At 35.7% G+C, this 26,790-nt stretch overlaps 1 protein-coding gene across 2 annotated transcripts in view; it reads left to right on the top strand.

Annotated features, from left to right (window-relative positions):
• The window catches only part of PPP3CC (protein phosphatase 3 catalytic subunit gamma), a 97,635-nt gene that overhangs the window by 56,326 nt on the left and 14,519 nt on the right, over positions 1-26,790 (top strand). For both annotated transcript variants that reach the window (XM_045996793.1, XM_045996785.1), the window contains exons 5-10: positions 3,576-3,721; positions 5,138-5,277; positions 9,029-9,106; positions 9,193-9,287; positions 13,214-13,339; positions 14,225-14,296. In XM_045996793.1, the coding sequence (XP_045852749.1) occupies positions 3,576-3,721; positions 5,138-5,277; positions 9,029-9,106; positions 9,193-9,287; positions 13,214-13,339; positions 14,225-14,296 (657 nt within the window). The remainder of the gene's footprint in view (positions 1-3,575; positions 3,722-5,137; positions 5,278-9,028; positions 9,107-9,192; positions 9,288-13,213; positions 13,340-14,224; positions 14,297-26,790) is intronic.

The following is a 26,790-nucleotide window of genomic DNA, read 5'->3' as shown; positions in this document are numbered from 1 at the left end:
GTGGACATATGAGCTGTTTCCGTAATTTGTCTATTGTAAATAATGCTGCGGTAAACATAGGGGTACAGATATCCTTTTGAATTAGTGTTTTTGCATTCCTTGGGTGAATAAGCAGTAATGTGATTACTCGACTATAGGGTAGTTCTACTTCTAATTTCTTGAGGAACCTCTATACTGTTTTCCATAGTAGCTGCACCAGTTTGCATTCCTACCAGCAGTGCACAAGGGTTCCATTTTTTTCTGCACATTCTCGCCAACGCTTGTTTTCTGTGTAACCTCCTGTTTTAATGTACAAAATGGGGTTAAGTCACTGTATTGCTTGCCATCTTTCTCCAAACTTGGTATCTTTTTGGTAGTAGGCTAAGGAATTCTTTTGAGTCATTTGTAGACCTTTCTCCAAAGAAATCCAGATGACCAACAGACATATGAAAAGTTGTTCAGTATCACTAATCATCAGGGAAATGCATATCAAAACCACAGTGAGCTATCACCTCACACTAGTCAGAATGGCTAGTATCGAAAAGACAAGAGATAACACGTAAAGATGGGGAGAAGGATGTAAGTTGGTGCAACCATTATGGAAAACAGTATGGAGTTTCCTTACAAAATTAAAAATAGGAAAAAAAAATAGAAGTACCATATAATTCCATCACTTAGGGATTTAACCAAAGAAAATGAAAACAGTAATTTGAAAGATATATGTACCCTTATGTTTATTGTAACATTAATTACAGTAGCCAAGATATGAAAGCAGCATAGTATCCTTTGATAGGGAAGTAGATAAAGATGTGGTGTGTGTATATATATATACACACACACACACAGAGTAATATATTTTTTTTTAAAGATTTTATTTATTTATTTGAGAGAGAGAGAGAAAGCAGGAGCAGGGGGAGGGGCAGAGGGAGAAGCAGACCACCCGGCCAAGCAGGGAGCGTGATGCAGGGCTCCATCCTGCAACACCAGGAAACTGGGATGGGGAACTAAGCCGAAATCAAGTCAGCCACTTTACTGACTGAGCCACCTAGGCGCCCCCACACACAACAGTGTTACTCAGCCATAAAGTGAATGAAAACTCTTGTTCTTTGTGATAACATGGAATGACCCAGGGAGTGTTGTATTAAGTAAGATAATCAGATAGAGAAAGACAAATACCTTATGATTTCGCTTAGATGTGGAATCTGAAAAACAAAAGCAGAAACAGACTCATAAATATGTAGAACAAATACGGTTTCCAGAGGGGAATCCAGTGGGAGAATGGACTAAATGGGTTAAGGTGATTAAGAGGCACAAACTTCCAATTAGAGAATAAATACATCACAATAATGAAAAGTATGACATAGGATATATAGTCAATACTATTGTAATAACTATATGATAAGGATGGTAACTACACTAATCATGGTGAGCATTACATAATGTATAGAAATGAATTACTATGTTGTACTGAAACTAATATGATATTGCATGTCAATTATACTTGAATTTAAAAAAAAAAACAACAAACACAGAACTCCTGCCTATATCCAAGCTTAAGACTCTTATAGAGGAATTTTTTATTGACATTGGCAACAGAGGGAACACTGGCTCCAAGGGTTTTTTAATCACTGGCCACAGACAAAAGCAGTTGGTTGGTTTTTTTGTTTTGTTTTAACTTCTTTCCTCATAAAAACTTTGTGGCCAGTATGGATCTACTTTTGCAATAGTCAAAATTTATAGCGTTCAAACAAAAAGCAGAATATAAGGATATAATTTTAAAGAGATGCAAAGATTCATAAGGCATGGCTCTTATTAACTTGGTTGTCCAATTAGAGTTAGTGTATGTTGTGAAATAAGATGATCTTAATTGTGGTCATGGTAATATTAAATGCTCCGAAGTTTTTTTTTTTTGTTTTTGTTTTTGTTTTTTATTTGACAGAGAGAAATCACAACTAGGCAGAGAGGCAGGCAGAGAGAGAGGAGGAAGCAGACTCCCTGCAGAAATGCTCTGAAGTTTTTAAAGGAACCCACAAACTCCCTTAATGTTCTCAAACCTTGGCAATAAGGAGAAGATCCTCACATTCAGGAATGGAAGGTCTTTTAACCTCAAATATGGTCCTTTCACTTATGCCTCCCCTTTAGAAATGTCTCTCCAGACATTTCTGCCATCCATGTTCTGTACTCTGGCCCAAATCTGGACCATTACCCTTCACTTTATTCTCCAAAGCCTTGCTAAGACGAGGCTCTGATCCTTAAACACATCTTTTCTAAAAGCTTGGAAATTATAAGTAAACACAGAAATAATGATCAGCTAGATAATCTGACTCACTTGCTATAGCTTTGTTCTCTAGGTCCTGTAGGCTTGTCTCATCTTCACAGAATTTTGGAAGAGATGGAGCTCACAGTTCTGTAAGGCTGCCTGCCTATACAGCCTCTTGCCTTCTCTACCAACAGGCACCTCCACGCTTGACTTTCTGAAATCCAAGGCCAAGGAGGAAGAAAATATTCCCTTCCTCTTTAAACTAAAACCATCTTGTAACTTTCCGCCTCTTACTTCATGACAGATTCTTTCTGGGTAATTGTGGAGACCCCACCCTTGGCCCACTGGAGTGTTTCCTTGTTCTTTAACTCCAAAATACAGTTCATAAAGATGAACATTTATTTTCATTATTATTATTTTTTATTTACTTGAAAGAGACGGAGAGGGAGCCCAGTGAGGGACTCGATCTCATGACCTGATCCAAAGGCAGGTATTTAACCAGTTGAGCCACCTATGTGCCCCAAAGATGAACTTTTTTACATAAAATAGAATTGGGACAAAATATTCTTAAAGATGTTGAAAATCATAGCAAAAGATTATTGACGTTTTCTTGATTACTCTTGAAACTTCAGTTTCTAGTTATATATCTTCAGTACCCACAGGGAGTCTTTTTAGTTCCCCCAAAATATTCAGGCTTACAAGACTCCTGTGGGCCATATTGGCATTTATCTACTTAGAAGGATACAGTCCAGGAATGGGGATCCTGGCATCCCTTTTCAGTGGAGTAGTCCTCATAGGAGTGGGTATAGCAGTCCAAAGATTTCCTGCCTTTTGTCTCCCCCTCCAAATCACAGTTCAGGTGCAGGGAAACAATATCCACATTGGGTAGATCAGGGAGTCCCTGTGGCTTACAAGCCTCATGTAGCACTATTCCCAATATTGCCCATAAGAGCTTTATTGGTTTAGATTCCAGGGTCCCAGAGGGACCTACCTGAGTCATCCCACTCAGAAGTCCAAAGCTGTAGGTACCTACCAGGTAATTGAGTAATTTTTACCATAAGCCATGTTGCCTTATAACACAGCTGACATTCACCTTATCAGGTTTCCAAGGCAACAAAGCTGGAAAGTTAATCCAAGGTCACACTTGTCTTTAGAGGAGATTTTCTTTACCTTTTATCTACAACTTTTCAAGAATATTTTTATAAAGATGATTGTTTTCAAATTGGCCTGAAATAATTAACTTTGAAGTAGCTTCATAATTTTCTGTCCAGTATCCTTTTTCACATATGATAACTTTTAGCTTTTCTTCCTTTGACTGTTTTTCTTTTTTTGATAGGTCGAATCAAATATTCCGAACAGGTGTATGATGCATGTATGGAGACATTTGACTGTCTTCCTCTTGCTGCCCTCTTAAACCAGCAGTTTCTGTGTGTACATGGAGGGATGTCACCTGAAATTACTAGTTTAGATGACATTAAGAAAGTAAGTAATCTTTCATTAGTCTCATGAAGTATATATATTTTTAGTTTTATTTTTTACTGTAGTCATCTAATATGCCTCTATTGCTGAAAATTTTTAAATACAGATAATCAAAAGTAAGAAAGTGGAAATCACCTGTTATCTCCTTATTGGCAGACAACCACTGTTAACATTTTGCTAAATATCTTCCAGAAAATATATGTAAATCTTAATGAAATCTGTATTTTCACCCACTGGAGACATAACCTATTTTGAGTATAGCCCTGAAACTTTAGATTTAGTAATAATACGAAAGGAAGGAAATCAGGATTCTAATCCCTGTCCTGCAGTTAATTGTGTAACCTTGACCAAACAACTTAACTCTAAGTCACATTTTCTTCTCTGAGAAATGAGAAAGTTAGAGTAGATGATCTGAGGACTTCCAGCTCTGAAATTTCATTAACTTTGACATTTTAGATGATAGAATTTAATTGCTACACTGTGTGAACCGGTGGTTATTATTTTTGGGATTTTCTATAAGGATGATCCATCCTTTTTTCACTTTTCTTGTTCTACATTATATCTTTTCTCTACCTTTGTATTTTTCTACCTGTCTCATGTAGGTACTGAAATTAAAGATTTTTCTGTTTATAAGACTTTTCTTTGAATTAAAGTTTACTCTCCTCAGGGTAAGAAGATATGCCTATATTTCTGCTGCCTGATGGTCTTTAAATAACCAGAATTTCTCTTTTACAGTATAAGTCTTGAATTTTGCAGTTCTGAATCAATTGTATTAAAAACTTCCCCTTTCACTTAGTAGAAGTCCTCAGCTATTTTAGTTACTGGTTTTGTCTTGGTGTTTATGCTACTAACAACCAAAGCAGCAGTGACTCAAGTCTTAAATTAATAACTTACATTGAAATGCCTACACTGCATAGAATGGAAAGGATGAAAGTCCTTCACAAAATAAAACTAGAACTCTCCATTGGAATGAAGTAAACAGAACAATTGTAAAACCTTTCCTCCTCTGATGGTAATGTTAGCTCACCTAGGCAGTTGAAATGATCCGTTACATAGTCTTTCTTAATAATAGTGTATCTCCATAGTGGTTGATTTCACATTTGAATTAGGTGGGTACTGCTTTTAAGACTAGGATATAAACGAGTCCTTTTCTACAGTATGGCTTGATGACAGGGATAGTTATACAAGTTTATTTCAAAAAAATAATAAAAATTGTGTATCCAAATTTATTAAATGCTCATTTTCTTCCTAAAGGAAAAATTCTGTATTGGGGCTTGCTGCTTTTTCTCCTAACATGTTCTTGTGGGTGGGAGGGTTTTGTTTTTTGTTTTGTTTTGTTTTGTTTTTGACCAATACCAGTTTCCAAAAGCTCTTTTGCCTTCATGATTTTTCTTCTTTTGGCTTTTGTGTGTTTTCTAGTTAGATAGGTTTAAAGAACCTCCAGCCTTTGGGCCAGTGTGTGACCTGCTTTGGTCTGATCCTTCAGAGGATTATGGCAATGAAAAGACCTTGGAGCACTATACTCACAACACTGTCCGAGGGTGCTCTTATTTTTACAGGTAAGCTAATCCTCAAAGTTATAAAATTAGGAAAAGCAATTGTAATATGTTTCATCAAATTATTTATAAGTACTTTATATCCCTAATTTGTGTACTATAAAGCCTTTTTTATTTTTTGATGACTAGAAGGCAGAAAATCCTTGTTTATTTTTTTACATTTTAGTAGGTATTATGTACCATCATATATGAGTACCTTCATTAGGACCTAAATATAATATACTGAACATGATTGAACAGAACATCTTACAGTGCTTAAATGTTATTTTCTGACTGAAAACAACCTTGATTATTTCTTCCCAAACATCATCTATGAGCTTTTTTAAAAATAAAGATTTGTTGGCTCTTCCCCCAGAGATTCTGATTCAGTGAGTCTGAGACAGGAAAATCCTGTTATTTTTTTTTAAAAGCTCTCTAGCATTTGGAACCACTGCTATAGGCAAAGATATAAAAAGAACAGGACATTGTGAACTAAGACCAGGACATTTCCTGGAAGTTGGTTGTTGTCTTAAATCTTGAATGTGAGCTTTTATTTTGTTCTGCTGTTCAAAAATAGGGAGATAGAGGTTTGAAGTTTAATTTTTTAATGCCAGTGTTTTAGTGTGACAAGTAATGCATACATTTAGTTCAAGTCTCTGTTAATTGCCTAAATAAAACACTTATTAAATGAAATACACATAAAATAAGTGAAAAGCCTTAATATTGTCATAGTTGTAACATTCTTTTAAGCAACCTTGTTTTATTACTTTCTGAGTCATTTAAATTTTACTCCCTTCTAAAATTTTTTTAAAAGATTTTATTTATTTATTTTGAGAGTGAGAGAGCGTATATGCATGCGCTGGGGTTGGGATAGGGGCATAGGGAGGATCTCAAGCAGACTCTGAACTGAGCATGGAGCCTGACACAGGGCTGGATCCCACAACCCTGAGATCATGACCTGAGCCAAAACCAAAATTCAGATGCTCAACTGACTAAACCCCTAAAAAACTTCTCTTTACGTTGCTTAAAATAAAGAACATAATACTTTTTTATTGTTTGTACAACATAAACTGGTATGATTTCTTTGGAGAAGAGCTTAACATCTATTATAAATGCCAAGGGCCTTTGATCCAGAAGTAGTTCTTTTTTTTTTTTTTTTTTCTAAAGATTTTATTATTTATTTGACAGGCAGAGATCACAAATAGAGAGGCAGGCAGAGAGAAAGAGGGGGGAAGCAGACTCCCTGCTGAGCAGAGAGCCTGATATGGGCCTCAGTCCCAGGACCCTGAGATCATGACCTGAGCCGAAGGCAGAGGCTTTAACCCACTAAGCCATCCAGGTGCTCCAAGAAGTTCTTCTAAAATGTATTCCTGTGGCTATACAGTTGATGCTTGTTATTTACGAATTCTGATCTTCAAATTTGCCTACCTGCTAAAAATTACTTGTAACTGCAAAGTCACCACTCACAGCACAATCACCGTCAGTCAGACATGCACATGTTCAGAATGATGAAAAATTTGTCACTCCATATGTGTTCCTAACTGAGGTTAAAAAGGAACTGCTTTGCTGTCTTGTTTCAGCTTTCATGCTTTAAGATTATTATTACACCATTCTTTTTGTGGTCCATATAGTGCAATATTTCCCACATTTTTTGTTGGTGATTTTGCTATGTAAAATGGCCCCCAACATAGTGCTTAAGTGCTACTGAGTATTTCTACATTTAAGAAGGCTTGATATGTCTTACAGAGAAAATACATATATGTTATATAAGCTTCATTCGGGTATGACTTAAGGCACTGCTGTCCATGAGTTCCATGTTAATTAATTAACAGTATATGTTAAATAAGGTGTCCTTACACAGAAACACACATAAAACACAGTTATGTATTGATTGGTTAATGAAGATGTGACCAGAGGCTCACAGGACCCTAACTGTGTATTTTCTCTAGGAGCAGTGGTTCAGGTTTGACTAATGTAGTATTTACAAGATAGCTACTGCAAATAACAAGAAGCAACTATGTAAATGTGCAGATATATAAAACATATATACAGTTGACCCTTAAACAACACGTGTTTGAACTGCACAGGTCCACTTAAACAGGGTTTTTTTTTATATATATATAAATACAATACATTATAGAAATGTATTTTTCTTGCTTATTTTTTCTTAACATTTTCTTTTCTCTAGCTTACTTTAGTGTAAGCATACAGCATATGATACATAAAACATACAAAGTATGTGTCAATTGAATGTTATGGGTAAGGCTTCTACTCAACAGGCCAGCTTTGGGTGAGTCAAAAGTTACATACATGAGGGGTGCCTGGCTGGCTCAGTCTGTGGAGCATGTGACTCTTGATCTCAGGGTTGTGAGTTCAGGCCCCATGTTGGGCAGGGAGCCTACTTTAAAAAAGTTCTACATCCAAAAAAAAAGTTCTACTTCCAAGAAAAAAGGTATACACAGATTTTTGACAGCATGGGGAGTCTGCACTATTTATGATAAATTTATTTTTTTAAGTAAGCTCACACCCAGCAAGGAGCCTAACATGGGGCATGAACTCACAACCCTGAGACCCTCAGATTTAGAGTGAGATACTTAACCAACTCAACCACTCAGGTACCCTTATGATAAAAGATTTAAAACAACCTAAATGTTCAATAGAAGACTAGTTAGTTAAATACCTTGTGGTATATTCAGATAATGGAATATGTCAGACTATTTTTTTAATTAAAAAAAAGAAAACAAAACACCTTTATATATGGATATAAAATACAGGCATACCATATTTTATTGCAGTTCGCTGTATCGCGCTTAATAGATACTGAGTTTTTTACAGATTGAAGGTTTGCAGCAATCCTGTGTTGAACAAGTCTCTTGGGTATTATTTTTCCAACAGTATTTGCTCACTTCCTGTCTCTGTGTCACATTTTGGTAATTCTCCCAGTATTACAAATTTTTTCATTATATTTATTATGGTGATTTGTGATCTGTGATTACGACCACTGAAACCTCAGATGATGGTTAGTATTTTCATTAGAATACAGTTGGGTGTGTATTTTTTGCTTTTACTCCTGAAATATTCCTGCATAATATCAACTTGGCATTGATATTACCTGCAAAGCTGTAAGTAGATTCTTGAGCTTTTCTAACAATTTGATAATCTGAAAATTGTGTGTTCAGTTTTTAGCACCTAATCTTTCTTTCTCTCTCACTGTCTCACACATGTACACACTACCCTGGTACTTTTTTTTTTTTAATCAAGACAAGAAAAGTTTTGGTATTGTTATGTTAAGGGTTAAGACAAAAAGATTAAAAGGTAGGGGAGCTCTTTTCCTGTCCTAAGGTCTGTTATCTGCATATTTGATCTGGAATGAGGTATATTAGCGAAGTGGAAAGTGATTATTGCTAAGCCATTAATAAAGTTCAGTGGTATATCAAACCTATAATCTGGAAATAAATTCAACTAATAGGATCTTTACTTTTCCCTTCCTCCTATTAAAAACCAGTTGTTTTAGGGGCTGCCTGGGTGACTCCGTCATTGGGCATCTGCCTTCGGCTCAGGTCATGATTCCACGGTTCTGGGATTGAGCCCCGCATCAGGCTCCCTGCATGGTGGGAAGCCTGCTTCTCCTTCTCCCACTCCCCCCTGCTTGCGTTCCCTCTCTCACTGTGTCTCTCTGTGTCAAATAAATAAATAAAATCTTTAAAAAATAAAATAAAAAAATAAAACCAGTTGTTTTAGTTCTGGGTTTATGTTTTCTAATTTTCTTTTTCAGCTACCCTGCAGTTTGTGAATTTTTGCAGAACAATAATTTGTTATCAATAATCAGAGCCCACGAAGCCCAGGATGCTGGGTAAGTTATATTAAAACTGTATCAATTATCACTGCAGAGTTTTTGCCTTTTATACCAAGACAGACAGACTGTTATCTCTCTTCCAGGTATCGAATGTACAGGAAGAGCCAAACAACAGGCTTTCCGTCACTCATTACAATTTTCTCTGCCCCCAATTACCTAGATGTCTATAATAATAAAGGTAAAGGAGCCCAGTGATATTTGAATTTGAATTTATGACTAATTCTGAGCTCTAATATAATCATACGTATGTGTATATATAAGAGGTCTTAATTGAAACAAAGACCAAGAAACTTAGAATTTAGGCTACTGCTTGGTTTTCATCTTCTAAGGATTACTAGGCTCTTTGTAAATATAAATAAGGATCATAATAGGTCTGATGTGTACTCCTAAATCAGAATATAAAAAGAACAGGGGCACCTGGGTGGCTCAGTGAGTTGAGCCTCTGGCTCTTGGTTTCAGCTCAGGTCATGATTTCATGGGTCATGGGACTAAGCCCTGAGTCAGGCTCTGTGCTCAGTGGGGACTGTTGGAAGATTTTCTCCCTCTGCTCCTCCCCCCAACACTCCCCCCCCAAATAAATAAGTAAATCTTTTAAAAAAATACATAAGAAGAAGAAATTATTTCAGGTTCAAGTTAGATAGTTATCACAAATTATTACCTTTGGTGAATTTATTTGTAACAGTACCTTAATAAAGTATCACTATTTGGAGTTTTACTGTTTGTAAATTATTAAGCTGTTTTGCTTTTCTTGAGGAATGGTACAAGTAGGTGAATACTGTATAAAAAGTCAGAAAAATCATTTTAGTCCAAGCCCTGCCAGAAACTAGTAATGTGACTTTAGGTAAGTCACATTATTTTTCTAAACCTCAGAGAGGTTTAAACAGGATTAAATATAAACATGCCTTCAATCCAGAAATTCTGAGACCTTATCCTATTGAAATTTTTATATATGCCCAATATGGGGCTTGAACTTATGACCCTGAGATCAAGAGCTACACTGTACTGACTAAGCCAGCTGGGTACCCCAAAATCTTTTTTTTTTTTTTTTTTAATTTTTTATGATTCATAGTTTCTAAGTTTTGTATCAGGGCAAACTTCCTCTGTAATATCCTCTATAACTATTTTGTTGTTTATAAAGTATGACTATAAAATAATAGAACTTCTGTACAAACATGCCAGAACGTATATATCCAAGTGAGTATTGTCCCTTCACAGTAGTTACCTTGGGAAGCTATATGCTTATTCCAACAATGCTGCCATTGTTCAAAGAGTTTTCGGAACTCCTCTTTTGGCATTGCCTTCAGAGTCTGCGACACATTCTTTTGATTATCCTCAGTGATGGGAAATCTTCGTCCTTTGAGGGTGGATTTGATTTTTGGAACAGCCAAAAGTCATTTGGAGTCAAGACTGGTGAATAAGGTGAGTGATCAAGCTAGATGATACCGTTTGGGGTCCGAAACAAGGTATGATTATAGGGTAATGAGACTGGTTTTTCTTGTGTTGCTTATAAAATGGGTCTGGAGGCGATTCCAAAAGAGGAGTTCCAAAAATGTTTTGAGTAGTGGCAGCATCTTTGGATTAAATATACGGTAAGGCAGCAAGGTTATTAAAAAGAGCACTAAGCTAGGAATCAAAAATTTTAGTCTAGTCCTGCTTCACTTTTAAATTCACAGCTAACATGACACTTAATTAACTTCTCTGAGCCTCAGTGTATCTTTAAAATACCTGTCATAGAGAGTTGTTGAAGATAAGTTGGAATGCTAAAAATAAACATTAAAAGTGTCTGTCAAACTCAAAGTTGCTATGATACTGTAACATTTTACTGTTATTGTGCCTAGTGTGATTATATCAGAGGACCACACTCATCTCATATATAATGTCTGGTGTGTTTGTAGTTGATGGTTTTTAAGTCTCATTACTTTATAGTCATACCTTGTAAATGCAGCTGGGGAGTTGAGTTTAAAAGAGGTCCACAATATACTTACTAGGTAGCCTGTTTAAAGGGACACCAGGGAGTGGCACATCTCACTTCAATCTGATTTGAATCAGTCATCTCAGTGGCTTACTATCCATTTTAAAAAACACTTCTTTGACTTTGGTTCTCTCCCAGCCATCTAGTTTTTCACATCTTGTCATTCTTTTCTGAGTCTTAGCTATCCCACAACACTCTGCTTCTCCCTAACTCCATTATTTCTTACTTTCTTCTTCCTAATATTCCCAATATGTTAGAGACTTAATTTTCTTATTTCTTCCGTGATAAGTGGTATGTGCTGCTGGTATTGGCAACTTCTTCAAGGACACTTCGTGGCTCTAGTCCTCATATTTGGGATGAAGAGCAAGCTCACTAGGAAGAGTTTCTGTTGCCTGCACAGTGGGTTTATGTGTGCTCAGCTGAAACCGGCCACCAACACAGCAGTCACTTCACTCACTCACTAAGTGCCAGCTTGTTTTCTGCCCCAGTCTAACCTGGTTTGGATACTGATTATTCCTTTAGTGAACTTTTTTTTTTCCCATTTTATTTATTTTTTCAGCATAACAGTATTCATTCTTTTTGCACAACACCCAGTGCTCCATGCAAAACGTGCCCTCCCTATTACCCACCACCTGTTCTCCCAACCTCCCACCCCTGACCCTTCAAAACCCTCAGGTTGCCCCAACCTCCCACCCCTGACCCTTTAGTGAACTTTTAAGTCACAGTCCCGTCTACCAGAGTTTTCTGTTGACTTTGACACAATTGGTAACTTTATCTTGAAACATTTTTATTTTCCTTGGTTGTTCCTCAGACTTTTTTTTTTTTTAGGAGAGTGGTATATGAAAGAGTGTCTCCTGGTACTCAGTTATTCCCCATCCAAGTACCTCTTTCTTGAAAATGACAACCCTCTCACCCTTTCCTTTTTCTCTTTCTTCTTCTGTTGCTTTTCTTTCTTACATATTGTTACCAACAAGTATTTCTTAGTTCCAGTGATTATGTGAAAGATCCTTAAGTCATGATCTTTAAAGATTTCTTTTCCTATTTTTGTGTCCACTGAGAACATACCTAAAAGCAATTTGTTATGCTCTCATTTCTAATAATCCACTGTGAAGACCCACCTCTCACTTCTTTTTCCTGTGTATATTGAGGGAATTATTGAATAATTATGTATTCATCTAACCTAAATAAAAAAATATGTACATGAGAATAATGGGACATGTATATTATATCCAGTGTTGGGTTTTTAAGAGTAGGAGATTCTCCTTTCATGTATTTACATTCCTGGTGGTACACATTTTAGACGCCCAGTAACGTAAATTTTGAGCACATGAGGCTATCCTTTAATAAGCAGAGAAACAGGAACCAGGAAATGACCTATATCTGTCATTTCTGAAGTGCTTCATAGCTGATTCTATTTATCATCACAGTAGACTAAAGACAATAATGCAAACAGCATTGCAGGGCCCATGCTCATGGTGATGAGTGCTTATGCTCATGGTAACTGGTTAAGTTCAACATTTATATGGTGTTAGCAGTATACTGACTCTGTATAGGAAAGATGGCTATTTTTTAATCCTCTAGTATGCAGAGATGATACAATCTACTTTTGAGCCATAAAAATTGCTCCAATTTTGCCATCTGTATCCCCAACTATGAATTGATAATTGCTACGTTATAAACTCCCAGAGAGTTTATAAAATCTTTGGCTCTGGATAATGACTAGCAAAACAGGCTGTGTTTGCTTAGTGAAAAATGTCTGCCTTCAAAAGAGAGCTGTAATTGTAACCATTTGGCCTATAAAGGGAAATTATGACAAAATTTTTCTAATGTGGAATGTGAGATTTCTATACATGGTTACTGTGTAGTGACCCTTTGAAGTTTCAGAGCTCAGTTTCTTTTGTACTTTTATTATATGAGATCTTTAGGTAACTTTGTTCCTTGGGATAATTCTTAAAAGAATGAACTGTATAAAATGCTCTAAGATTTTCCATCTGCTCTTAGATAATGAGTCCTGAACTTACAAACGGAAAGTAAGTTTATGAATTCTGTTTAGTAGGTGCACAGCTATACAAAGCATACCATTTGCCATTCATGTTCCTCTGTACCAGATTTTCCTGCTTTTTCCTTTTTAGCTGCTGTGCTAAAATACGAAAACAATGTCATGAATATCAGGCAGTTTAACTGTTCTCCACACCCCTATTGGCTTCCAAACTTTATGGATGTTTTCACATGGTCTTTGCCATTTGTTGGGGAAAAAGGTAAGAGAACTGGATGATCAGTTGTCTTCATTAGTGATGGAGCACACTTTTATATTTGCATGAGCTTCCTGATGGTTCAGAAATGTTTTAAACTTACAGAAGCAAAATAAATAGATAATAAAGTTATCAGAAGTATTTTCTAAAGTCTTTGTTCTCTACAAAGATTTTTTTGTGTGTGTGTGCCTTTGATGGCTTTATACAATAATAGCAAAGATTGTTTTTGTGTCTGTAAGTACATCAGCATCATCAGGCACTTCTCAGAGTACAAAGATGTTTAAATGGCACTTAATTGGTTTTTTATTTATTTAAGTTTTTTAACTTGGTTTTTAAATTATAGTTCTAGTTTATTGTGGTCTTCTTGTTGTAAATATTAAAGTAGCTCTCCCACTATGATCAGGATGTTAAAAATAACATAAGTCACTATAGCATTCCTTCCGTGATTTCTTCAGTGATAAAGAGATTTAAATAGGAAATAGTGTCCTGTAGAATTTTATTTGTGCACCTATATAAATAAGCTATGCAAATATAAAATAAATCTGTCAGGCATAGACCTGGTGGCTTAACTTCCTTGTTAAATGGGAGAAAATCTTTTCATGTACCTATCAGTGAGGAAAAAGGCTCTGGACAGCAGTCTCATGAAATCAAGTAATTATACAATAGAATCTTCAAAGACCAGACTTTTACTGAAGCAAGTAATTTCCCCAAATTCTATATAAACCTGAAGGTCTAGATTTAATGCTACTCTTTATAATTACTCTTAATAGCATAATGACAAATCATTTTTGTCTATATTTAACATGTGTGTTTATTTAGACATTCTTATCATTTTAGAGAAAATACCTTATTAATTGTATACATTTTGGGTTATTTTGTCTTATCATATAGTCACAGAGATGCTGGTTAACATTCTCAACATATGCTCTGATGATGAATTGATTTCCGATGATGAAATTGAAGGTAAACTTGCCTTTTCTCGTTTGAACTAGAAATGAAGTATTGGTTTTGGTTTTAGTTTGTTTTGAATAATCTTCTTTGTCTTATTAAAAAAGAATTGTGTTCATTACAGAAAAATAAAATTTGAAAAATACAAGAAACTATAAATAAGAACAAAAAAGTTAGCTGTAATCCTACCACCTCATAGATACCAACTGTTCACATCTTGATCTAGTATTGTTACCTGTCTTATATCTTTGCATATATTTTCCCCTTTACTTTTTAACAAAAGTAAAATCATGTATTAGTATCATAAGCATTTATAGTTTTTTAATAGATTAACTTTTAACAGTTATCTAGTTGTCTTTATTGATAATTTTTGTTTTAATCAATCCCTGCTGTTGGATTTTGGATTTTTTTTCCAAATTTTTTGTTTTAAAACCTTACAGATTTAAAAATCCTTATAGATAAATCTTTACACATTCTGTCAACAACCAGTATTTGTGACATGCCTAATATATGGCAAGTACTATTTAGATCCTTGCATGCAATAAGCTTATATTCTAGGGGAGGGAAGACAAACAATAAGTGCAAGTCAGATGTTGATATATGGTATGAAAGAAAGGAAAGCAGTATTAGGAATTTGAGAATAACATTTTCTTGATTATTTTCATAGGATAAATTTCTAGAAATTGGATATCTGTGTCATTTAATACTTACAATTTTAAATCAGATAAGATAACCTCTAGAAAGGCTGTACTAGATTCCATGTATATGTGGTATATAGTTCACAGTGCACTCTCCAATACTGTTTATTATCATTTTTATAGTCTAGTATTTTTAAAATTTTAATTTGTACTTTTATGATGACCAATGAACATTTTTTTTAATTGACCACATGTATTTTTCTTTTGTGAATTGTCAATTCATACCTTTTGCCCATTTTCCTACTGGGTTATGTACATGTCTCTTTATTTTTTGCTTTGCTTCTTATAGCCTCTGAGGGATGTTTATATAGTAACATTTTATTATATGTGTAGTGGAATATTTTTTTCCAAGTGTGTTGTGGGCAGTTTGATTTTAATCCTAACTTAACTGAGAATGCAGAAGATTCTGGAAAGGTGGTGGCACCTGAGTTCTAACCTCTGGCTGTCTCGTTTTCCAAGCTCTGTGCTAAAGTGATTCACTCAACTGTTAGGATAAATCATCTACATAGTGGAAAAAGCCTAGCTTACTTTGGCAGATAGAGGGGGGTCCTGAACATAGTTGTTTTAGATTCTGCATTGAAGGTGAAGAGCAGGTGGAGCATAGCTTATAAGTATCTTTATGTATGTATGAGATAGGGGATCACTATAATGAACCAGTTCTTCTTTTTTTTTTTTAAAGATTTTATTTATTTATTTGACAGACAGAGATCACAAGTAGGCAGAGAGGCAGGCAGAGAGAGAGGAGGAAGCGGGCTCCCTGCCAAGCAGAGAGCCCGACGTGGGGCTCGATCCCAGGACCCTGGGATCATGACCTGAGCCAAAGGCAGAGGCTTTAACCCACTGAGCCACCCAGTCACCCCTGAACCATTTCTTCTTGAGGAAACAATGCAGACAAGAGAAAATTCAAACAAAATAAAGAATTTAAGTTAGGGAAAGATGGAATATGTAAGAAATAGATCTAGTAGAATTTATATTCAAATCTAGGTAGATATGGAAATTATTGTCAACTCTTAATGTATATACTAAGAAAGGATTCTTAATTACCATAAAAATATGCTTACAAAATTATGCCAAAAATTGTATGTAGGAATATATATTAAAGTATTGTCATAATGTCAAGATTCAAAACAGTCTAAATGTCCCTCAGCAGAGAGGTGGGTAAATCAATTAGGACATATCCGTATGATAGATTCTCTGCATAGAATACTATTTTCCTTATGCAAGCCTCCTTTCCCCCTTTCTCTTCTGGTTAGCTTTCATTCAGCTTATTGAACATCCTCATGTAACATTTCTGACCTCCCTGACTAGATCCAATACCCCTATCATGCTATCTCATATCATCGTGTACCTCTCCTTAGCATTTGATAGAATTGTAATTTTGCATTTATTTGTATTATTATAAGAGTAATATATTTTACTCCCACTCAACTGTAAACTCCCTAGGTGCTAGGACACATTGTTTTTTGCTTACCAAAATAACCCTAAATCTAAGTATAGTATAGTAAGTATGATAAGTAAATATTTGTTGAATTAGATTGAGTGATATTACGTGCACCTCTAAAGAAAAGAATGGAGTAGAACTTTCAGTGCTAATATGGAAAATGTACTAGATACTCTGTTAAGTACAAAAGTAAACAAATAGAATCCTTTCATTCCCATTTTTTACAGGGTGTGTAGATATCCGCTGATACATGCTTTTTAATTTTCTGAAAGGAAATGAAGAATAGCTTTTTAGGTTATGATGGTGAATTGAGCATACTTCTAATTCCATTCCATTCTGAAACCACACTAAAACCACAATACAATTTTGGTTTCAGTGATATAAACTAAGCATTTCCACTTTAGTAATGCTGCACTAGATAGTTTGAATCAACCCTGACTTAAGATAACTGTAAAGGCTAGACACAATATTCTAAAATTTGTTTTAGAGGCATTCAGAAAGCTAACAAAATAATTACCAAGTTGAGATCTGGAAAAAAATCTAGAGAGGTGTAAACCCAAAATTGGGGACTAGTTCTCTCCTAGAGATATTCATGAATTTCAAAAGAAGGAACTAAGAGGCTGAGCAGCCCTCTTGATAGAAGCTAAAAAGTTAAGGCTTGGGGTTCCTGGATGGCTCAGTTGGGCGTCCAACTCTGGATCTCAGCTCAGGTCTTGATCTTGGGGTTGTGAGTTCAAGGCTTGTGTTGGGCTCCATGCTGGGCATGGAGCCTACTTAAAAAGTTAGGACTCATGGTTTGCCAAGGCTTATGTGAGGGCTGGTAAGTTTCTGCTTCTTGGTTGGGGACCGCAGAAGGTTTCATCTATGTAAGAGGAAGGGTAAACTGGAAATAAAATAGCCCTAAAAGGCACTGCAATCTACCTTTAAATCATTTCAATCCATGAAATTTAAATAAAGTAGCCCTGGGCACCTAGCAAAAGCAAACCTCTCTATATTAAGATAACATCATGTAGGACTTTAAGTTACTACATATAGTCTTTCAAATATAATATGTGACTCACAACCAAAAATAACTAGGCAGATGAGGAGATACAACAACATGAATGAGCACCAGCAGAAATAGCAAAAAATTAAAACTGATGCCAGGTTCTCCAGACATTGGCTTTATCAGACTGAACTTTAAAATAGCTATGCTAAAAACCAAACCAAAACAATGCTTACTGTGTTTGAGAACATAAAAAACTAGGTTGAAAATTTTGGCAGAAAATTGTGAATTATAAAAACAGAGTTGATAAAGCATCAAAAGAAAATGCTAGAAATGAAAAGTAAAATAAATTTTTAAGTTGTGAAAGATGAACTAACAGATTCAGTAATACTAAATAGAATAAATGAACTACACAATAGGTCAGAAAAAAATCAATCTAGAACAAATCATGAAAAGAAAAAATAAAATACAAAAAAAGGCCTAAGAGACAGAGGATACAGTGAGTAGGCTTATCATCTGTGTGTGTGGAGTCCCACAGATAGAATGGGATAGAATAATTGAGGAGATAATGGTTAAACATTTTCTAAAATTGACAAGACATTAAGCCACAGATTGAAGAAGCCCTATAAACCAATGCGGAATGAATACAAAGAAAAATCCCAAGTACATCATAGTAAAACTGCTTCAGATGACAAAAAAAATCTTAAAGCAACCAGAAAAAAAGAGATTACTTTCAAAAGAGACCAATTAAACTGACAGTAGAAGCAAGAAAAATGGAATAACATATTCAAAGCCCTGGAAAATAATAATTGGTAACCTAGAGTTTCATACCTAGCAGGACTATCTTTCAAGAGTGAAGAGAAAATAAGCATTTTTCAGATACACCTCCCTTAAAAAATTTACTTAGAGAATTACCAAGAGACCCACACTAAGTGAAATTTTATTTTATTTTATTTTTTTAATTTTTACTTATTTATTTGACAGAGCACACAAGTGGGGGGAGCAGCGGGCAGAGGGAGAGGGAGATGCTTACTCCCCCCACTGAGCAGGGAGCCTGATGTGGGGCTTGATTTCAGGACCCTGGGATGATGACCAGAGCCAAAGGTAAACACTTAACTGACTTAGCCACCCAGGTGCCCTCTAAGTGAAATTTTAAAAAATATTATTCAGGAGGAAGGAGTATACCAAGTGGAAGCTTAGAGATTCAAGCAGAAGTAAAGAGTAAAAATAGTAGAAAATATGTGGGTAAGTCAAATGAATGTAAATTGTATTACACAACAATAATAATGTTTTATTAGGTTTAAAGAAAGAATTAGAATGTAAGACAATAATAATTGGCAGTGGGATAAAAAAGTATGTGAGGGCTGCATTATCTGGAAAGAAGAGGAAAGTAATTGTTAACATTACACTGGGTGGGGAGGGGGCATTCCTCACCAGCTCAGATGGAAGAGCATGTGACTATTGATCTTGGGGTTCTAAGTTCAAGCCCCAGGTTAGGTGTAGTGATTACTTAAGTAAATAAATAAACCTAAAACATAAGTTGAAAAAAAATTAAATTTGGGGGCACTGAGGTGGCTCAGGTAATCTCTATCAAATAAATAAATAAAAATAAAAAATAAATTTAAAAATCTTTTAAAAAATTGAATTTTGGTAAGTAAGAGATACATGTTGTAATCTAGAGTTTCCTTCAAGAGAAGAGGGTTTTTTAAGTTTGTGACTTTTAAATTAAAGAAAAAAATGGAATGATAAAAAATAACCCACAAGAAGGCAAGAAAGAAAGTACATATAACAATAAGACAAATAGAATAAATTATCATTAAGAATATTTCAGAAATTTCATTAAATGTTAATGTTTAAAAAACAAATTGTCAAGTAGGATTTTTAACTTTATGTTTTATTAGAGATCACAGCATAACGATACAGAAAGTTTATAAATAAAAGGAGAAGAATAAATAGATAATGCAAACACCAACCAGAGAAAAGTTGTTTTAGATAAATATTACATGAAGTAGAAACTAAAAAATAAAATGTAACAATTTATTGTGTGTATGCATTTAATAAGTCAGCTTCATAATATATCAAGCAAAAAATAACGGAAGTGCAATGGAAAGTAAAAATATTCACAATGATGGTGGGAGAATTTAACAAATATCTCTCAGTAATTGGTGGATCAAGCAAACAAAATTAGGAAGACTGTAGAAAATTACACTATAATTAATGAACTTGACCTAATGTACATACAAAGAAAGCTGCATTCAACAGGTGCTGAATACACCTTTTTAAACACATAACATTTACAAAAATTGGCCAAATACTGAGCTAAAAGCAAGTTTCAGTTGTCAAAGTATTTAAAATCATAATGAGTACGTTCTTTGACCATATGTAGTTAATACATAAATCAGTAGAAAAATGATAATCTAGAACATCCCCATATTTTTAGGAGACTTGGGGCGGCCGGGTAGCTCAGTCAGTTAAGCCTCTGACTCGTGATTTTGGCTCAGGTCATGATTTCATGGGTTGTGAGATCAAGCTCCAGTCAGGCTCCACACTCAGCAAGTAGTCTACTTGAGATTCTCTCCCTCTGCCCCTCTCCTCACTCACGTTCTCTCCCCTCCCTCTCTCTCTAAAATAGGTAAATGTAAAAAATATAATTTCAGGAGTGCCTGGGTGGCTCAGTTGGAGTGTCTGCCTTCGGCTTGGGTCATGATCCCAGGGCCCTGGGATCGAGCCCCATGTCAGGCTTCTTTTTCAGTGGGAGGCCTGCTTCTCCCTCTCCCACTCCCCCTGCTTGTGTTCCCTCTCTTGCTGTGTCTCTCTCTGTCAAATGAATGAATAAAATCTTTAAAAAAATTTTTAAGAAAAGAATAAAATAAAATTTCACATGTATATACATACACACACACTTGATAGGAGCGGCAGGCTGACTTGGTTGGTAGAACACATGGCTCTTGTTCTCAGGGTCATGAGTTCAAGCCCCACACTGGGGCTAGAGCTTACCTTAAAAAAAGTGTATGTATACACACACACACACACATACTTGATAGCCCATGGGTCAAATAACAAAACACGTTGAAAATCTGAAAATATTTTGAGCTGAGTAAAAACAAGAAGTAGTACGTATTAAAGTTTGAGGACAGGCAGCAGGTAGGCAGGCCTGGGGCTGGAGCCTGAACCTTATGGCCATGTTAGTAGATGCTTAGTGGTTGACAGCTTCTGCTGTCTTCTGAGAATAATTAAGTTATACTTGACCTTAAAGTAACAGGACGGTCAGAATTAAGTAAAAGAGATGCCGTCTACAAAGAGTACTTCAAAAATTATAATCAGGCATTTGGCTTCATGTCCTTAGTCACTCTACAAGGAGAGAAGATGAATCATTACCCAGAATGGTTCAGTGTGTACAGTAAGGTCCAGAGAACTCTCTTACCTTGCATACCTGTGGTGGACTGACTAAGAGCAATGTAAAAGTGGTCAAATTTATTGACAAAACAGCTGCTTCTGTGTGATGTCTTCCAAAATGCATATAAAATCTTATATACAGCTTAGTTGCAATATATTTTGAAGGCAATTTCCATGAACAAATTAAATTGTAAATTTAGTTCACCTTTATACCACATCTTGTGGTATAAAATCAGTTCTTAAATACCAATTGATTTAAACTTGGGGGGAAAAAAACAACAAAAGTTGGGGGATGTATCTACTATGCTTAGAGGAAAATTTATAGCTTTAAATATTCTGGAAAAGAAGAAAGGCAGAAAATCGGCATCCATCTCAAAAAGTTGACAAAAGGATTGATAGTACTTTAGACCTAAAGAAAATAGATGAAATGAAATAAAAAATTGAGAATATTAGTTACAAAATAGGAAAAAAATACAGATGTAGTAATACCAAAATGTGCTCTTTTTAAAGACTAATAAAATCAATAAATCCCTGGTAAGATTTAACAAATAAGATAAGACAAAAATAACCAATGGTAGTACCAAAAAGTGGAGACATCAGACCCTATAGATATTAAGAAAATAATGAGAATTAATTAATTAGTGAGAATTAATGAATTCTAAAACTTAGGTGAAATGGACAGATTCCTGAAAAATGTAATTTACTCAAACTGACAGTATAGAAAATCTTAATAATTACATGCCTACCAAGAAATAGGTTCTGTAATTTTAAATCTTTCTATAAAGAAAATGCCAGGTGAAAATAACTTCACCAGCAGATTTACCAAACACTTAAGAAAGAAACAACAGACACCTGGGTGACTCAGTTGGTTAAGTGTCTGCCTTCGGTTGCTATCATGATCCCAGGGTCCTGGGATTGAGCCCCGTGTCAGGAGCCTGCTTCTCCCTCTCCCTGCACCTGCTACTCTGCTTACATGTGCGCGCTCTCTCTCTCAAATAAATAAATAAATAATAAAGTGTTTGAAAACTTTTAAAAAAGAAAGAAACAACACTAATCTTACACAAACTCCTCCTAAGAATAAAAAAGAAGAGATGCTCCCCAGCTCATTAAGTGAGGCTAGTATAACTGTGATACTAAAATGTGACAGGACATTAATATAGATACAATAATCCTAAACAAAATATCAACAAATTGAAACTAGCAATATACATAAAAGAATTAGATCTCCCTACCAAGTTGATTTATTCCAGGAATTTTAGAAGATTTGGCATTCAAAATTCAAACAGTATATAATAATATAAGATTTTTTTTGAGATTTTTAAAATTTATTTGACAGAGAGAGAGTACAAGTAGGGAAAGCAGCAGGCAGAGGGAGAATGACACGGGGCTCAGTCCCAGGACACTGGGATCATGATTTGAGCTGAAGGCAGCTGCTTAACTACTGAGCCACCCAGGAGCCCCTAAAATCTTAATAATAGCAGGAACTGGGTGAAGGTTGTATACAAATAAACTTGCTGAATATCTAAAACTATTCTAGGGGTGCCTGGGTGGCTCAGTGGATTAAAACTATTTTACAATAAAATTTTATTTAAAAGTGTAATTCATTGCATTAAAAAAATGAAAAACCATATCTTAGGAGATATAGAAGCAACATTAGGGAAAATTCATCCTTTTGCAAGAGATCCCTTAAATTCAGCTTAGAAAGGAATTCTTTAATAATGTAGCTGTAAAAGCCTGTTGCAAACATCGTATGGCAAAATGTTGAAAGCTTTCCTTAGTGATTGGGAGCAGACAAGGATACCAATATCAATACCTCTATAGCGTGCCTGGGTGGCTCAGTTGGTTAAGCAACTACCTTCAGCTCAGGTCATGATCCTGGAGTCCCTGGGTCGAGTTCCACATAGAGCTCCCAGCTCCGTGGGGAGTCTGCTTCTCCCTCTGACCTTCTCCCCTCTCAGGCTGTCTCTCACTCTCTTTCCCTCTCAAATAAATAAATAAAATCTTTAAAAAAATCGATACCTCTATAGAATATCGTATTAGAAGTTGCACCCAATACAATAAGGCAGGAAGAAAGCTACATAAGGTATCAAGATTGGAAAGAGAAACTCAACTATCATTATTTATAAGTGATATGATTGTATGCAGAGAAAATTTGAAAGAATCTGTAGATTGTTGAAATCAACAAGTGCACGTAGCTGAGTAGCTGGATACAAAGTCAATAAGCAAAAATCATTTTTATTTTTATTACCAGCAACAAACAAAATGAAATCTTAAGAAAGATGCCATTTACAATATCATCCCTAACAATAAATCTAACAAGAGGTGTGTGGTGCCTCTAAGCAACAAACTATAAAGCATTATTAGAGAAATTAAAGGAGATTACATAAATGGAAAGAAATGAAATGTTCATTGATTTTTGGAAAAACTCAGTATTGTAAAAATCTCAATCATTCCCAAACTGATCTATGGATTCAGTACAAAGTCAAGTATTAACAGCCCATTCAATTCTAAAATTCCCATATGGAAATGCTGAGGATAGATTCTAAAATTTGTATGAAAATGCTAAGGATAAGTTCCAGAATTAATATGTAAATGGCTTAAGTCTTAAAGAGAAACAGGGTGGGAGGGCTTGTTCTTTATATCAAGATTAGCTATAGAGCTAGAGTAACTAGAATTATTATTGCAAGAACAGATGAGCACTGGGACAGAACAGAGAATCCCGAAACATTACAATGTATGTGGACACTTGATTTACATCAGAGGTGGCGCTGCCAGGAGTAGTAGGAAAATGATGTTATTTTTAATAACTGATTTGGGGATATCGGAGAAAAATATTAAACCTGACCTATATCATATATCAAACGCCCAAATAATTTCAAGATGGATTAATACATTCAAATATGAAAGGTAAAACAGTAAAAACTTATAGGATTTATAATATAGAATATCTTCATGACATTGGGGTAGAGAACAATTTCTTAGCCAGGACACAAAAAGCACTTACCATACAGGAAATTATTAATAAGTCGGACTATGTTAAACAAGAGCTTAAATTTAGCAAAAGACCCTTTTAAGAGTGTGAAAAGACAGGGTACAGAGTGGGGGAGTGTATTTGCAACACAATCAACAAAGGGCTCACCTGCAGAATGTATAAAGAACTGCTGGGAAAAAAAAAAGAAGAACTGCTGGTCAGTTAGATGAGACTTGAAAAAGCACTTCACAAAAGAGAATATCAAAATGGCCTGTAAAGATATGACAGGATATTTGTTCTCATTAGTAATTGTGAAAATGAAATTAAAACCACAACGAATGATTCTGTACACCCACCAGATTGGCTAAAATTGAAGATGAATTAGCGAGAACACCAAATGCTGTCCTGGATGTGTAGCATGTCCACTTTAATAGGTAATTCCAAACTGTTGTCCAGAGTTGAACATCTACATAATAACTGAGCGTTCATTTTTTTGAAAGATTTATTTATTTATTTATTTATTACAGAGAGCACAGGCAGGGAGAGGGAGAAGCAGGCTCCCTGCTGAGCAGAGAGCCTGACACGGGGCTCAATCTTAGAACCCTGGGATCATGACCCGAGCCGAAGGCAGATGCTAAACTGACTGAGCCACCCAAGCACCCCATAACTGAGCATTCTAATTCTAGGATACTTTACAGAAATGGCAGCAAAGAAAAATGCATAGGAATAGTCATAGCAGGGGCGCCTGGGTGGCTCAGTGGATTAGGCCGCTGCCTTCCGCTCAGGTCCTGATCTCAGGGTCCTGGGATCGAGCCCCGCATCGGGCTCTCTGCTCCACAGGGGGCCTGCTTCCTCCTCTCTCTCTGCCTGCCTCTCTGCCTACTTGTGATCTCTCTCTCTGTCAAATAAATGAATAAAATCTTTAAAAAAAAAAAAAAAGGAATAGTCATAGCAATCAAATTCACAGTAGCCAAAAATTGGAATCTGATCAAATGACCACTGACAGTAAAAAGGATAAATTATGGCATATGTATACATAGCAGAATTGTATACAATAATTACAGTGAACTACAATAGGCAAAACACAAACAATCTTGAGCAAAAGAAGCCAGACACAAAAATATATATTTGATTGTTCCAATTACCTAACATTCAAAAATAATGAAAACCATAGTGCTTGTGGATCCACACATACTTGCATGGTAAAACTGTAAAGAACAGCAAGGAAGTGATTTCAGTAAAGGTCAAGAGGATGATTTTCTTTGGGAAGTGAGAGACATTATACATTTGTATTGTGTAGTTTTATGTTTCTCATACTTGACAATAAAAAGATTTAAATGTTACCTACATGAACAGGATTTTTGCAGGAATTTTTAGAAGCCAGAAAACAAATTAATGTTCCTCACTTGGCTGATTTAAGAAAGCTAAAGCTGGAATGCTGAGTTCCAGCACAGAATTCTCAGAAAGCAAAGGAATTGGTAGTAGCAGTTTCTAGAATTGGGAACTGTGGGTTTGTGGGAGGAGGGAGATGGTCACTGAGCTATAATAAGTCTAGGCAGAAGCTGTATGAAAGCAGTTACAGTCCTAGTTGTCACTGGGCAACTGCCTAGTCTCCAGGTCTGGAGGCTAATCTCCAAAAAAAAAGTGTAAACCGAAAGAATTCCTGGATTAGGGATACAACTGAGGGCATCAATACCTTGCCCAAAACAGGTGAATTGAGGTGGTGAATTGAGTGGCCATGTGCATCCTCGATATTGATCAAAAGAACTCCCTCATGAAGGCCCACGCTGATGACTGCCTGTAAACCTGCCAGTCAGTGGTCCATCCAGCACCTCAGAGAACCTTTTAGGCCCCCATTCTCAATCACAGGCAGACACCAAGGATTACCAGCCACCTCAGGAAAGTCTTGTAGAAAATCAGCAACACTAACAGCAAAAAGCAATGTGAATGAACTTGAGATTCTGAAGAAAATACAAAACTGAAAAGGGGAAAGACTATAATATATAATATCTCTAAAAAGAAACAGGAAGATACAGGAAGATAGTGACTCCATTAAACAAAAACATACGAAACTGAAACAAGATGGGATTGGGAGGGAGACAAACCATAAATGACTCTTAATCTCACAAAACAAACTGGGGGTTGCTGGGGGGAGGTGGGATTGGGAGAGGGGGAGAGGGCTATGGACATTGGGGAGGGTAAGTTGCTATCGTGAGTGCTGTGAAGTGTGTAAACCTGGCGATTCACAGACCTGTACCCCTGGGGATAAAAATACATTATATGTTTATTAAAAAAAAAAAATTGGAAGGGGAGGCGAACCATAAGAGACTATGGACTCTGAAAAACAACCTGAGGGTTTTGAAGGGTCAGGGGTGGGAGGTTGGGGGAACAGGTGGTGGGTAATGGGGAGGGCACGTTTTGCATGGAGCACTGGGTGTTGTGCAAAAAGAATGAATACTGTTACGCTGAAAAAATAAATAAAATGGAAAAAAAATTAAAAAAAAACATACGAAACTGAAAAGGGGAAAGACTATAATATATAATATCTCTAAAAAGAAACAGGAAGAAACAGGAAGGTAGTGACTCCATTAAACAAAAACATACGGTTTTATTAGGAAATTTGCAGGCTGTTCATTTTGCCCTTTGTTTTTGTTCCCTGTTTTCAGCATTTTTTGTTTCCCAAATAATATCTCTTTTTTTGTCCAATTTTATTTGCATGACTTGTGGGGATAGGGTATTTTGGATGACAACAGGTGTGAATTAATGTAAAACTATAAACTTTTAAGAAATGGAAAAGCTGCTGACAAAAACTGTAATTTAATACCCTATCATGCTACCAAGGATGTCTCTTCTGAGCCGATAAAGATAGCCAGCTTCTCTCATTGCATTTCACTTTGATTTTTTTTCTCTCTTCCATGTCAACTTAAATTTCTCTTCCCATATTTCTATCTTCATCTCCTTGTTTCTTGGTGTCTCTTCTCCCTGAAGATCACTACATTTCAAGCTATCGGAAAGGTA

This window comes from Meles meles, chromosome 2, assembly GCF_922984935.1.
Source record: "Meles meles chromosome 2, mMelMel3.1 paternal haplotype, whole genome shotgun sequence".
NCBI classification, from domain to species: domain Eukaryota; kingdom Metazoa; phylum Chordata; class Mammalia; order Carnivora; family Mustelidae; genus Meles; species Meles meles.
Note: the sequence above shows the minus strand (reverse complement) of the source record. Positions and strands in the feature narration are given on the sequence as shown.